The sequence below is a fragment of the Acanthochromis polyacanthus genome, chromosome 14 (genome assembly GCF_021347895.1).
Source record: "Acanthochromis polyacanthus isolate Apoly-LR-REF ecotype Palm Island chromosome 14, KAUST_Apoly_ChrSc, whole genome shotgun sequence".
Classification (NCBI taxonomy): domain Eukaryota; kingdom Metazoa; phylum Chordata; class Actinopteri; family Pomacentridae; genus Acanthochromis; species Acanthochromis polyacanthus.
Window position 1 is genome coordinate 23,964,010 of NC_067126.1, and position 15,429 is coordinate 23,979,438.

The 15,429-nt window shown below is 39.3% G+C and overlaps 1 protein-coding gene across 1 annotated transcript in view; it reads right to left on the reverse strand.

Moving 5' to 3' along the window:
- Window positions 1-4,845: 4,845 nt before the first annotated feature.
- cfap65 (cilia and flagella associated protein 65) overlaps window positions 4,846-15,429 on the reverse strand; it is a 29,054-nt gene continuing 18,470 nt past the window's right edge. The window contains exon 35 of the mRNA XM_051959177.1: window positions 4,846-6,659. Coding sequence (XP_051815137.1) covers window positions 6,548-6,659 — 112 coding nt within the window. The 3' untranslated portion in view covers window positions 4,846-6,547. The remainder of the gene's footprint in view (window positions 6,660-15,429) is intronic.

A 15,429-nucleotide genomic window follows, 5' to 3' on the forward strand; every position in this document is an offset into this window, starting at 1 on the left:
CAAAGAAAGACTGGGACAGAGTAGACATGCTCTCCAAATGTGTCACATCCATTTGTGATTAATGATAACATTACTGCTCAACTTTTCATTATTAGATGAGATTGAGGCAACACATGGTGTGGTGTTGTTCTAATACACTGTGTTTGGAGGTACATAGATAAATGTGTGTGCTGGCATATGGACCCACATCTTGGAAATTTCCAACCCTTTTGCCAATTTCATTCAGTAAAACAAGCTCTTTTTGTCTTTGTAATTTGTTCTTGGTTAGTTGTTTAAATTTGAACAAGCCCAAACATACAGTCAATATTATTATGATGAAGTGTTCTGCTAATGAAATGGGTTGATTCAACTCCAGAAAGGCATCGTTTCAATTTGTCTCGCTCCTTGAGACTTATTTTTATTTTAAGGGGGCGTTGTTTCTGATTTAAAGACTGTAAATATAGTTGATGTTCCATCAGCTTTTGCATAAGAAATAAAAACTTGGAGCATTTGTACCCGTTCCTCCACTTCCTCACAAAACACAACCCACGCAGACAGACACACAGCCAGAGTGACTATTCAGTGTGATTCATCAGCATTACTGGCAGAACAGTAACTTTATTATAACAGATCTTATCTAGTCGGCCCTGCTCACCATTTGAAAGCTCAGGGTCTTTCTGCTCTTTCTTCTTTTTCCAACTTATGTCCAGAGGGCTTGTGGTGTTGCCGCTTGTTTGCAGGGACCAGCCAGATGGGATGGGTAACAAGCGCGCACAACCACACACACACACACACACACACACACACACACACACACACACACACACACACACACACATACACACACATACACACACACACACACACACACACACACACACACACACACACACACACACACACACACACACACACACACACACAGATTGTCTTAGAGATAACAGGCACAGATGACTTTTGAAACAGTCTATTCACTGTCAGCCACACACACACACAAAATGTTCAATCTAAACACGTGTTCTACAAGCATTGCTAAAAAATAAAAAATAAAGCACACTCTGCATTTGAACAGATTTAAGACAGCAGACACAAAAAGAAAAGCTACCTTAAATTAAAAAAAAAAAAACATCTCTTTCTAGCTTTTCCGATTCCATACTGGTTCTCTGCTAAACAGGACAACACACATAATTAATGATGTCTTTCAGCTGTTACTGTAAAATTGCAAATCATTACATGACCCCTCCAACAAATGTGGATGAAATTAAGCTCAACTGTGACTGGAGGGAATACGAATTGTGAGGGAAGTCAGTTTCTTTGTGCATAGCACCATCTTGTGGAAATTGATAAATAGCTGATGAAGTGAAGTAGGAGTTAGTCATGACTGCTATGTTTAATTCTGACTCATTATTAGGGGAAATTACACAACTCTAAGCTCTACATATTCAAAAAGAGCTTTTGTGCTGAATCTAAATATTTCCCAATAATCAACAACATTCATTGATTCATGCTGATTGTCAGACTTTTTTGAGCCGCCCTCAGTTATACACTCAACAAAATATATACCGTACGCAACACTTTTGTTTTTGCTCCCATTTTTTATGAGATGAACTCAAAGATCTAAAACTTTTTCCACATACACAATATCACCATTTCTCTCAAATATTGTTAACAAATCTGTCTAAATCTGTGATAGTGAGCACTTCTCCTTTGCTGAGATAATCCATCCCACCTCACAGGTGTTCCATATCAAGATGCTGATTAGACACCATGATTAGTGCACAGGTGTGCCTCAGACTGCCCACAATAAAACTCTGAAAGGTGCAGTTTTATCACACAGCATAATCCCACAGATGTGACAAGATTTGAGGGAGCGTGCAATTAGCATGCTGACAGCAGGAAAGTCAACCAGAGCTGTTGCTCGTGTATTGAATGTTCATTTCTCTACCGTAAGCCATCTCCAGAGGCGTTTCAGAGAATTTGGCAGTACATCCAACCAGCCTCACAACCGCAGACCACGTGTAACCACACCAGCCCAGGACCTCCACATCCAGCATGTTCACCTCCAAGATCATCTGAGACCAGCCACTCAGACAGCTGCTGAAACAATGGGTTTGCATAGCCAAAGAATTTCTGCACAAACTGTCAGAAACCGTCTCAGGGAAGCTCATCTGCATGCTTGTCGTCCTCATCGGGGTCTCGACCTGACTCCAGTTCGCCGTCGTAACCGACTTGAGTGGGCAAATGCTCACATTCGATGGCGTCTGGCACATTGGAGAGGTGTTCTCTTCACAGATGAATCCCAGTTTACACTGTTCAGGGCAGATGGCAGACAGCGTGTGTGGCGTCGTGTGGGTGAGCGGTTTTCTGATGTCAATGTTGTGGATGGAGTGGCCCATGGTGGCGGTGGGTTTATGGAACACAATATGTTGCAGTGGCACTTTGCATATTTCACAGCGGCTTTTGTGCGCGCGTGTGCCAGCTATTTTAAATGAAGTGAAAAAGTGATACAGATGAATTACAAAGTAAAACTGGCACATAGGCATTGTCAAAGGATGCATATAATTCTGAATGCAATGTGACTTCTCTCTCGCTTTTTATGCCATCTGTAGTTGTTTGGGATGATGCTGCAAGGCTCATATTTTCTCAGCAGTAAGTGAAAATGAAAATTTGGTGTGTTTGTCCTGATCTTTTGCACTTGTGTCGCTCATGGAGACAAGTACTGCACAGCTCTCAGTACTTGTGCTTCCACGGTGTCCTTTTGCTGTTTTGGCAAAGTGTTCCCGCCCAGAGGAAAGCAAAACTCAAAGGATCTCTTATTTCTCCTAGACATACCAGCTTCAATGCTATGTCTCATACCACTGAGCTCTGTATCTCAACTCTGTATTTTTCTTTTCTCAGTTGTCTCACTTCGAAGATCTGCATCAAAAATCCAGCTTCTCATTGATTTGTCCCTTCTTTTATTTGCCAACTTATTGCTCCATGAGGTTGTTAGGGAGAAACCCCCCAAGAAGCAAACAGTAAAATAGCTTTTCCTGTCTTTCTGCTTTGTTTTGTTTTTTCGCCTCAAACTGGACAAGATCATTTGTCTTTGACTGATTTATTGTTTTGCTCCTTATTTCTCCTGGCGGTGAGGGAGGTTAGAAGAAACAAGTCACAACTGAGTAATTTCCAAATGAAAAGATAATTTATTTTGATAATTAGTTAGAGCAGGTTATGCATTTGAAATTGTGCTTTTACTTGCTTTCCACTTCAGTCACTGCTGTCCATAGTTGCTGTTGGCCAAGTGAAGAAACACAATGACCAAACATGTTGGGCTTGTTGTGCTTTCAGGCAAATGTGATAGGCTTGTGTCTTTCTCACAATTTCTTCTTAAACTGAACAATTTATCTATACAAATATTATCCATAAAAATACCTATGATGGTGGTTTGGAAGCCAGAAATTTTTTATTTACGGCACAGAAATTGTACACCCAAGCCTTAATGAAATGATCATGGATTTAGTCAAATTTGTTATGAAGTAAAACTACTTCAGTTTTGAAAAAGACTTCTACCAACAGGTTTCTGGTACGAGAATGGGCACCGTTTGTGCACCGAATTGTGGTCATTTTTTTTAAAGGTCTTCAGACATTTTTATTGTTCGTAGTATTAGTTCATAAATATTTGTGCGCAATTATCATCGGCTCAACTGTGCATTTCTTTTTTGGAAACTGGAGATTAATGAAATCAGAGTTCACAACTTTTGTTTATGAGACTGATACGTACAGTAGATTTGATGAATTTATGTTGATTCAACCTTAAATATTCTTGATAAAAGTCTCTCAGGTGGCCTGTCAGTATCTGAATTGTGTCCCTGACAAACGAGTGCAATTTTAAGCACAAGGTGTGGTTTCTACGTATGTTGAGTGAGGCTACATATTTTACATATTCTGTTTCTTGGTGCAGCCGTGCCATTCTGTCACACCACATCTTATTTTCTCTTCCTGTGTGAGACTACATTTCTGCTACATGATTTATACATTTTCACTACGTTATAACAATATTATGCCTGATGTTTAATGTTTGCTGCAAAACAGTTTGCTGACATTTGGAATTTGAACCTAACTGTCTTCTCTAGCCACACAGTGGGAAGCAGAACAAGTAAAGTAATGCTGATAAACACAGTATGACTTTAGAACATCACGCATAATCCAACATGAGAATGAGACAGAATCAGCCATGATTAGCAGACATGCCCAAAAGGTGTTTGATGCAGTCAGAGGTAAAAGTAAGGGAGGATTTGAGAAGAACTTAAAGTTTCTAATGGTCATGATGAAAAATAAAAAAGAACAACAAAAAACATGTCACGAATCTTGTAACATGCACTTGTTAGATGAAAGGAAGACGCTTTTGTCATGTTCAGCATTTTGACAGCAAAACATTGTTCATGACAAATAATTTGAGGACTAATGGGGAGATGAGTCACTAATTAAGTGAACTAAATAAATCACAGGGTATTATACAGTGGTGGGTGACTAACTACCCCAAATCTGCATTTAAGGGTGAACTCAGGTATGTTGTTTTTTGAACTTGTTTTCTTTCAGTGTCTATCCTATACTGCACTGAGGTCCAGGAGGAAGGACATTTTGTTTTACACTTTGCTCACAGACGTGTGTTTGACAAAAAATAAAACTGAACATACACATCATCTGTTGTGGACTGTGTACTGCTTTGACTGTAATTATTCTGTAGATATTGTAAAACTACAGATGTACAGAGAAACATTATTCTTCACACTATAAGGTGCTGAATTCACTTATTTGAACTGCTTGTTTTTTTTTTCAAACAATGCACATGAGGTGGCAGCATAAAAAAACATCTTCAATGCATCAGGGATCATTCCACCATCAGCACTCAAAGACTGAAGGAGCAACATTTAATTTCACTTGACAGCACAACTTTGACGGTTCACTTTCAAATAGCACAGAAGCAAACGGAGAACTTCGACCAACATGGCATCAGGTAAGACCGACTCAACACAGACAAAGTCAGTGTATCTGCTCTGTCAGCAAAATGTATAAAACTGAAAATCTAACTGTTAAACTGTTCCTTAAATGTAACACTGGACAGATCAGCTCTGTGTCACGTTCTGTCCAGGCTTTGAGAACAGTAAAAGATCTTTTTTTTTTGAAAATCCTGCTATAATCCTGCTATAAACCTTACTTGAGGCCAGTGTTGATTTTCACACTTATTTGATCAGAGATATCTTTTTAATTTCTGCTGTTTTACTAAACACAGGGACAGGAGCTGTGATCGTCCTCAGAAAAGGCATCGACTTTATTGTCCACGCTGAGCAAGAGGTAGGTCTTTGGACTCCTTTTCATCATATTTCCCTGCTCAGGGTTTTGACTGCTCCATCACAATATGTCATCAGAACTCTTCTAAAACAGTTGTCATGTATGTTTTGGTCCTTCAGACATTCGAAGAAAACACAGCAGCAAAAAACATGAGAGCAGAGAAACGTAACAGCGTGACGGAGCTGTCCAGCTCTCTGGAAGACCTGGACAATGTAAGTATTTCCTGCTGTGTTGTTTGAGGATGAAGTGAATCAGTAGCAGGTATTACTCAGTCACTGAGAGGTGAGAGCTGATCACTTGGTCTTACTCTGTTTCCAAATCCAGATGTATCCAAAAGGAGGCAGTGTTGAAAGGGAGGTCAGAGTGGCCGTTGAGAATCTTTTTAAAAAGATGCTGCGTCCTGATGGGGATCCCAAACTATCCCCTTGTGAAGCTGTGCAGCAGCCACTCACCACCATGAGCCCCCTGACCAAGCTCTCTCACAGCAGAGTAAACTAGTAAGTGACTGTGATGTTGGCACTAGTACAGAACAAATGATAAACTGATGTCTTTAATAGCTGACTGACTGGTTCATGTATTTGTTTTTCACCCTTCATCCAGCCTGACCCCCTCCCAGTCTAACAGGGGTCTGTGTCCAGTGGAGGAGCCTGACTGGGAACTAGACTTTGGGGTTTATAACACCACTACAGCCACCAGGTAATCTGATCAGCTGGTCATAGCAGTCAAACTATCTGACTACGGTGAAGATTGTTCTACAGAGGAGTCTGACAGAGCAGTCGTCCTAGTAGTCAAGCCATTTGACTTCTATGAACACTGTTCCTCAAACGAGTCTGACAGAATTTCCTGGGGCTCATAGACCTCTGTCTCTTTGATGTCCATTTTCAGCTCCAGGGAGGAAGACTCGGTATCCAGAACTTCTGACGGACAAGATCTCTGTTCCAGTCAATATAATACATCTGTTTGGTCTTCTGATGGAGAAGATCCATGTTCCAGTGACAGAGATTCAGTTTCCCCCTATTTTGATCAACTAGATCATAGTTCCAGTGAGCTGTCCAGCTCTCTGGAAGACCTGGCCAATGTAAGTATTTTCTGCTGTGTTGTTTGAGGATGAAGTGAATCAGTAGCAGGTATTACTCAGTCACTGAGAGGTGAGAGCTGATCACTTGGTCTTACTCTGTTTCCAAATCCAGATGCATCCAAAAGGAGACAGCTCCAGCCGTGAAAACCCAGCTGTTTATGAAGGAGATCTGAGTTCTATTGATGAAGATGTAGTTTTCTGGCCTTCTGATGGAGATAGAGACATCAACTCCTCAGTTGGTGCTTCCTCTGGTCGTCCTGAAAAACAACTGAAGAGAATCCAAAGTTTCTTCAGCAGAATCAAGAAGACTCTTTGCTGCTGCTGGCATCCCTCTATTGAGGACTAATTTAAGTTAACTAATGTAACTTGTATTTTCTTACATTAGTTAAATTAGTTTTACTTGATGGTTTTACATTATTTTGTTGCTATGTTACTTTGTTTTACTTGTTTCATTAGTTTTACTTTGTATTAGTCGTTTTGTTTGTTTTGCTTTATGGTTTTACTTCATTTTGTTGTCGCATTACTTTTGTTTTGTTAGTTTTACTTTGTTATGCTGTTACATTTGTTTTGTTTTGTTATTTTACTTATGTTAGCTTTGTTTTGTTATTTTAGCTGTGTCATTTGTTTTGTTTTGTTATTTTGTTACATTTGTTTTGTTTTGTTATTTTATTGTTACATTTGTTTTGTTTTGTTGTTTCATTTGTTTTGTTTTGTTATTTTATGTTACATTTGTTTTGTTTTGTTATTTTGTTGTTTCGTTTGTTTTGTTTTGTTATTTTATGTTACATTTGTTTTGTTTTGTTGTTTCATTTGTTTTGTTTTGTTATTTTATGTTACATTTGTTTTGTTTTGTTATTTTGTTGTTTCGTTTGTTTTGTTTTGTTATTTTATGTTACATTTGTTTTGTTTTGTTATTTTATTGTTACATTTGTTTTTCTGCATTCTTCTTCATTCTTTTACTTGCATTGATTTTAACGTTGACTGAAACTTTTCAATAAAAACTGGCAGACAGCTTAAATAGCTGTGAAGGTCTGGATAATATTGTGGCAAACAATATGAACAGATTCCGAAATAAAATGACAATGAATGAAAGTAACCAATTGATGTTAAACTTTATAACTGAACTTTGTGCATAGATGGCTTTGAAAAAAACAGTTTCAGCTTAATGGGACAACAATGTCCACTTTCATGTTATTAAGTTTTAAATGTGATTTAAAATGAGTTCAGACAAACACATTTGAACATGAGGTGGTGATGATGAAGGTTCTTGTGTCTGTGGTCAGATTTGATTCTCTTTTCCAGTAACAAAACATCTGACAGACAAAGGCAAACTGACCTGGTGTTAAATTTATATTTTTTTGGGGAAAAAAAGGTCTACATTCCATAGCCCTCGAAAAACATTGCCATTTGCAGTGAGTCAAGGGATTTTGTGAAGTATGCTCCACTTTCAAAGTAAAAGCTCAGAGATGTTAAACGTATGTGATCCGATATTGTAAAATATATTGACTTTTCAAAATAAAGTACACTTATATAAATTATCCCACATGTATCGTTATAACAGAATAAATCAACCAGCACTGACATACTCAAATTTTCTTTGCAAATGTTCTAGTTCAAGATTAGAGTTTCTATATGATCCATGACAAAAATAAGTATGACAAAAGAGCACTCAACTCATTTTTTTTCCAGAAGTTAGAGCAGATCATTTTTGTCTGATGAGAAAAAGAAGAGACTATTGTGATCAATTGTTATTTGAATCACGACAAATATTAGAAATGCTAATGGACTTCGGGTAGCTCAGACAAAGGAACACTTTAAATTCCTACCTTCTGTATCTCAACTCTGTATTTTTCTTTTCTCAGTTGTCTCACTTCTAAGATCTGCATCAAAAATCCAGCTTCTCAATGATTTGTCCCTTCTTTTATTTGCCAAATTATTGCTCCATGAGGTTGTTAGGGAGAAACCCCCCAAGAAGCAAACAGTAAAACAGCTTTTCCTGTCTTTCTGCTTTGTTTTGTTTTGTTTTTTTCACCTCAAACTGGACAACATCATTTGTCTTTGACTGATTTATTGTTTTGCTCCTTATTTCTCCTGGCGGTGAGGGGGGTTAGAAGAAACAAGTCACAACTGAGGAATTTCCAAATGAGAAGATAATTTATTTTGATAATTAGTTAGAGCAGGTTATGCATTTGAAATTGTGCTTTTACTTGCTTTCCACTTCAGTCACTGCTGTCCATAGTTACTGTTGGCCAAGTGAAGAAACATAATGACTAAACATCTTGGGTTTGTTGTGCTTTCTTCTGCTTTATGAAATTGTTTTGTATGCATGTGTATGGATATGTATGTATATGAGTCTTGGGTATGTATGTATAGATATGTTCGTAGGTATGTGTATGCATTTACAGTATATCCCGTTAAGCTTCAGCGCTTTGAGATCTGCATAAGCATTTTACTAAATGTCTCAAGCTGCAAACGCGATTATACAAACACTATACACCCATGGAAAGCTTAGATCCTCATGAATCCACCGGTATAAACCACTTTCAGATGTGTTCGAACACATTTCTCCAACATACAACAAAACATTTAAAGGGCACAACTCACCTTTGGACGCTCTTTTACTGGTCAAAGATGAAAATAATCCACAAAAACCAGCCAAAATCCAAGCTTAGGCATCCAGACCAAACTAGCAAGTATAATATTTTGTCCAAACATGTCTTGAAATAAGTAAATAATCCACAAATAGATCGGCTCCGTGCGCGCACACGCGGCACATGGTGGCGCTGCCGTTTCATATTCACTATTTCTGTTCATATTTTAATGAAGCATACAGATATCCACGCTGTTTTGCAGTCAAAATGGCGGCTGAACCGTTTGGTTTACACCGCATTTCAACTAATCAAGTGACTCTGGCCTGCCTCCGAGCCCCAAACGGCCAACCGTAGCCGAGACTGACCGATCTGAACCTACCTTATTTTGTCAGTAAATTCTGAGCAAATCATGTTGGAAGAAACGTTTGACTGACAGGGCTTGTAGCCAATGAGCCTGCTGAATAGCAGGATATAAATAGAGCCTCTGCCAGCAGGGTTCTCCGCTGGGGGCTGCAGCTGCAGCTTGTCTAAAGAGTATCTGTCTGCAGGCTGCAAGAGAGAGGTGTGTCGCAAAGTAGGCGTGTCGCAAAGCCTCGCGTCACTTTGCGACACGCCTACTTTGCGACATGCCCACTTTAGCAACAGTTGATTTCTTGATCTCGTTCACGTCAGAAAACACGAGATTTTGTTATCACCACTCTACTGTGTAGCGAATGTGCCCTCTGCTGGTCAGAGTTAGCCACTGAAGCTGGATAATACAATAATAAACACACAATCTCTAAATTTAACATAAAATATCCGTAAAAATCCAATCACACACAATACAAAAGTATCCTAAATGAAATGTAAATTGAATTATGTACAATGAATGCCACAGTTTATATGTACAATGATTGCCACATGAACATCTAGAAAAATGTTACTGCCTTAACCAGCATCCCTAAAATCCATGGAGTCAGCTCCAGAGAAATGAAGGGAGGTCAACTTTTATCAGCCTCCATCCAGATGTTCAACTTGATATCTTTACTTTGAGATTTTTAGCAACACAAACCTTTAGTATCACACTTTATCATCATTTATTAGGAATTTAATGGAATCCACCAGCAGATTTAGTTTTGGTTGAGAAACTTTATTCTTGCTATTGTGGGACTGCAGTATTTAAAACTGTTCCTTCTATTTGACCTCATGTTTATTAGCTTTAGTGGAGAAAGTTATTTTAATTGTTGATTAGTCTCTTAAAAACCAAATAATAAATTGGATTAGTCAAGAGGTTTAAATTTTCTACTTTGCCATATTTTAAATATGACAAAAAATTATTTAAAAAAATAAAGCGTCTTTAGACAATTTGACCTGTAATTGGCGTTATATAAATAAAATTGAAATTAAATTGTATGTACCTTGTAATGTTGGAAGAATTCAGCCATACATGTTGGAAAACACATTTTCTTTGTCCATTAATCTGTTGATTGTTTTCTCCAATAATTCATTTCTTGTTTTGGTTCATAAAATGTCAAACCCAAATATATTCAGTTTACTGTCATAAAAACCAAAAACATTTACATTCATGATGCAGGAATCAGGCAGTTTTTCACTTTTTATCTTAGTTTAGTCAGAAAGATAGTTGATAATGTGTGAATTGTTGCAGCTTGTGAGCCGTAAAAGGTTTTAATCTTTGGGGCCGAGAGTCAGAAAACATTTAGAAACAAATATCAACAAAACACTCAAAGATTTGAACATCATTAAAGGAAAACCCAAGTTTTGCATGATAATGTCTAATTAGAGGACATTTATTTCCAACATAAATGTGTGATATTCATCCTCTGGAGCTTTCTCTTGACATCGTCTTCCACCTGGACTGGTTTGGTCGGGAGCATGTGCAACAAACGTGAAAAACTGCACTTCAACATCAATGAATGACACTGAAGTTTAATCTCTACATAAATGAGACTGAGTCTGGATGTGCTGCTCTGTCATTAAGTGCTACGTTTCGGGAAAGTTCAAACAAAAGAGGACAGTTCAGATAAGACTTGAGAATGAGCTTATTTTGAACAAACATCTCACACTTTCTGAGCTTCAGCACCTCTAGCAAGATATTTTAGCAACAAGCAACTCAAAAGATCCAGAAGTTGGAGAGAGTTAGCTTTAGCTGAGCCAAAGGACATGTAGGACGCTAACCCAGCAAACATTTCAGACTTTTCTCTGTGAATCCTGAGAAATAATTTCCTATTTAATGACAGAGCTACACATCTGAACTCAGTCTCATTTAAATAGACTCTAATTCAGCGTCATCCGTCCATATTAAAGTGCAGTCACTCAAAATGTTTGTTGCATGAGCTCCAACAAAAACCTGTCCAGGTAGAAGGCCACTTTGACAAACAGGAAGTGGAAGATTCCAAGCAGATTTATAGAAGGGGGAACCGGACTGTACTAAGTGTGGTCGAGTATAGAGGGGTGTTTTGTGGATTTTTAAGGCTGATATTGATTATTAGTGAGACATTTGGAGGAAATATTCATTGGCAGTAAATGAAAGCATTTAAAATCTTGGAGTTAAACTTAGAAGAACACAAATTCTAACAGAAAACTTTGTTGATACGTTGTTTTGTTTACAGATGTTTAGTTAAACGAGTTTTATTCATGACGTACAACCAATCAAATCATTCCAGAAGACAGAGCGACCACAGCTAGATAAAGGCTCAGCACCAAAGTAGTGCCATTTTTTAAACTGATTTATTACCGTAAATCAGTAAAAACTAAAATACTGATAATCAGTAATCAGCCCACAGTTGCTACAATTCTACAATGTTACATGAGGGATGGTACGTATTGTTCCAGTCAGCAGCCTCCTCCTTTCCATGCTCCTAGAGTGCCTATATAATGAGAGTGGCGACAACTGGGGATTTGAAGCCATTTTGTTTCCATTCACTCAATATGGGACGCGCAGTGCGAGGTGCACATTCACGAAAACTATGGATTGTTTACTGATTTCAAGACATGTTTTGGACAAAATAATTTACTGGATTGTTTTGTCTGGATGTCCAAGATTGGATCATGGCCGTTTTTAGTGGAATATTATCATCTGTGACTCGTTTTGAGCCTTCAAAGGTGAGTTGTGCTGTTTACGTTATTTGCTGTTTGTTGGACAAATGTGTTTATATTACCCGCTGTGGTAATCACATCTGAAAGTGGTTTATACCGGCGGATTCATGAGAATCTAAGCTTTCCATGGGTGTATAATGTTTCTATCATGGAGTTTTCAGCTTCGGTCAATTTAGTAAAATACGTTTTCCCGTCCGCCTGTACGCTGCTGCAGCTGTAAGCATATGGCTAACAGCATCCTCATGCTAACGGCGGCTAACAGTCCAGAAACAGGTGAACAACACGGAGCCTGTACTGCGGTCAAGTGAGCCGCCCGCACTCTGGGCGTTGCGCAACTATTCCGTGTAATACGGTAATGCGATCACAGGCGCTGAGGAGCCAGGCTGAGAGACGTCCGCTGCAAATACATGCTGTTATACAGATTTTGACTGTCCATATCTGGAAATCCTTAGGCGGTGACAAAGATCTCTCACTGTGGCTTTGTCAGGGGTCATCCCAGCTACCACCATGCACAATATCACCTGATTTTACTGTAGAATTTTAGAGAAAATTAATGTCAAAGTGTGCTGCAATTTCAATCGTCTATGTTCATAATTGCTGATTTTGACTGTCCATATCTCCAAATCCAGGCTGCTCAGTGGCGTAGTGGTTAGCACTTTCGCCTTGCAGCAAGAAGATCCCTGGTTCGACTCCCGGGGTGGGCCTGGGATCTTTCTGCATGGAGTTTGCATGTTCTCCCTGTGCATGCGTGGGTTTTCTCCGGGTACTCCAGCTTCCTCCCACAGTCCAAAAATATGCTGAGGTTAATTGAGTACTCTAAATTGTCCGTAGGTGTGAATGCGAGTGTGAGTGTTCGTCTGTGTATGTAGCCCTGTGACAGACTGGCGACCTGTCCAGGGTGTCCCCTGCCTTCGCCCGAGTCAGCTGGGATAGGCTCCAGCACCCCCCGTGACCCTAATGAGGATAAAGCAGTGTATAGAGGATGGATGGATGGATATCTCCAAATCCTTAGGCGGTGACAAAGATCTGTCACTGTGGCCTCGTCAGGGGCCATCCCAGCTACCACCACGTACAATATCACCTGATTTTACTGTAAAATTTTAGAGAAAATTAATGTCAAAGTATGCTGCAATTTCAATCACCTATGTCCAAAATTGCTGATTTTGACTGTCCATATCTGGAAATCCTTAAGCGGTGACAAAGATCTGTCACTGTGGCCTTGTCAGGGGTCATCCCAGCTACCACCACGTACAATATCACCTGATTTTACTGTAAAATTTTAGAGAAAATTAATGTCAAAGTATGCTGCAATTTCAATCACCTATGTCCAAAATTGCTGATTTTGACTGTCCATATCTCCAAATCCTTAGGCGGTGACAAAGATCTGTCACTGTGGCTTTGTCAGGGGTCATCCCAGCTACCACCACGTACAATATCACCTGATTTTACTGTAAAATTTTAGAAAAAATTAATGTCAAAGTATGCTGCAATTTCAATCACCTATGTCCATAATTGCTGATTTTGACTGTCCATATCTGGAAATCCTTAAGCGGTGACAAAGATCTGTCACTGTGGCCTTGTCAGGGGTCATCCCAGCTACCACCACGTACAATATCACCTGATTTTACTGTAAACTGTAGATAAAATTAATGTCAAAGTATGTTGCAATTTCAGTTGTGTTGATGCATCATGGCTGATACTCAATTCATTTCAGTTCAATTTAGCCATTATAAAAACATAACTTTTTCACGTGATTTATTGACATAATATGTCAATAATTCCAGAGCTTAGTTATCCCCAGAGTGTCCAGAGGCAAAAGTCCAGAATCGGCAAAGCCGTTTGGTGTGAGTCAACAGCTGGAAGTAGCAGGGTGGAGCAGAAACTGCAGCAGCCATTGTGGACGTAGACGATTGAAATTGCAGCATACTTTGACATTAATTTTATCTACAGTTTACAGTAAAATCAGGTGATATTGTACGTGGTGGTAGCTGGGATGACCCCTGACAAGGCCACAGTGACAGATCTTTGTCACCGCTTAAGGATTTCCAGATATGGACAGTCAAAATCAGCCATAGGCGATAGAAATTGCAGCATACTGTGACATTAATTTTCTCTAAAATTTTACAGTAAAATCAGGTGATATTGTACGTGGTGGTAGCTGGGATGACCCCTGACAAGGCCACAGTGACAGATCTTTGTCACCGCTTAAGGATTTCCAGATATGGACAGTCAAAATCAGCAATTTTGGACATAGGTGATTGAAATTGCAGCATACTTTGACATTAATTTTCTCTAAAATTTTACAGTAAAATCAGGTGATATTGTACATGGTGGTAGCTGGGATGACCCCTGACAAGGCCACAGTGACAGATCTTTGTCACAGCCTAAGGATTTGGAGATATGGACAGTCAAAATCAGCAATTATGGACGTTGACGATTGAAACTGCAGCATACTTTGACATTAATTTTCTCTAAAATTCTACAGTAAAATCAGGTGATATTGTGCATGGTGGTAGCTGGGATGACCCCTGACAAAGCCACAGTGAGAGATCTTTGTCACCGCCTCAAGATTTCCAGATATGGACAGTCAAAATCTGTATAACAGCATGTATTTGCAGCGGACGTCTCTCAGCCTGGCTCCTCAGCGCCTGTGATCGCATTACCATATTACACGGAATAGTTGCGCAACGCCCAGAGTGCGAACGGCTCACTTGACCGCAGTGAGCCTGTTCGGGTCATATGAGGCTGATAAGTGACTGCAGGTTGGACGGAAAACAGAAAATAGGGAACAGAAAACTGTCAGCTGTTTGTTGAATTGGAAATCATGTGAATGAACAGGGAGGCTGTTGTCGAAGCTCAGACGGGCCGCTGAAGTTTAACGGGTTACCCCGTTAAACTTCAGCGGCCCGTATTTCGTGCATCTCTATGCATGAAAATGGTCAAAGTCAAAATAACCACAACTGCCTAAAATCACATCAAACTTTTCTATATGTCATTCACCCATACATCATAACATGAAAGGACAAACATGGGACTAACCTGGCACAAAAATCATGATGAAGTCGGTTTCCATCCCACTCTCCGGACTTTATTTTCCCACAGTTTCATTCTTTCACTATTCCTGGGAAATCTAAACATGTGTAATCTCTTCTCCGATCGATTTGTGCACCCAAAGGCACAACAGCCCGTCATTTTTCAGGTATTTATGAAACCAAAAAAGACCTAGAATTACTCTCTGCGTTGTAAACAACGTTAACAGGCATAACCGGCGTTCATGAATTGGAAACAAAATGGCTCCTATAGATCACGTGACCAAAATTTTTTGGACCCGTCATGTCGGCACTCTACATG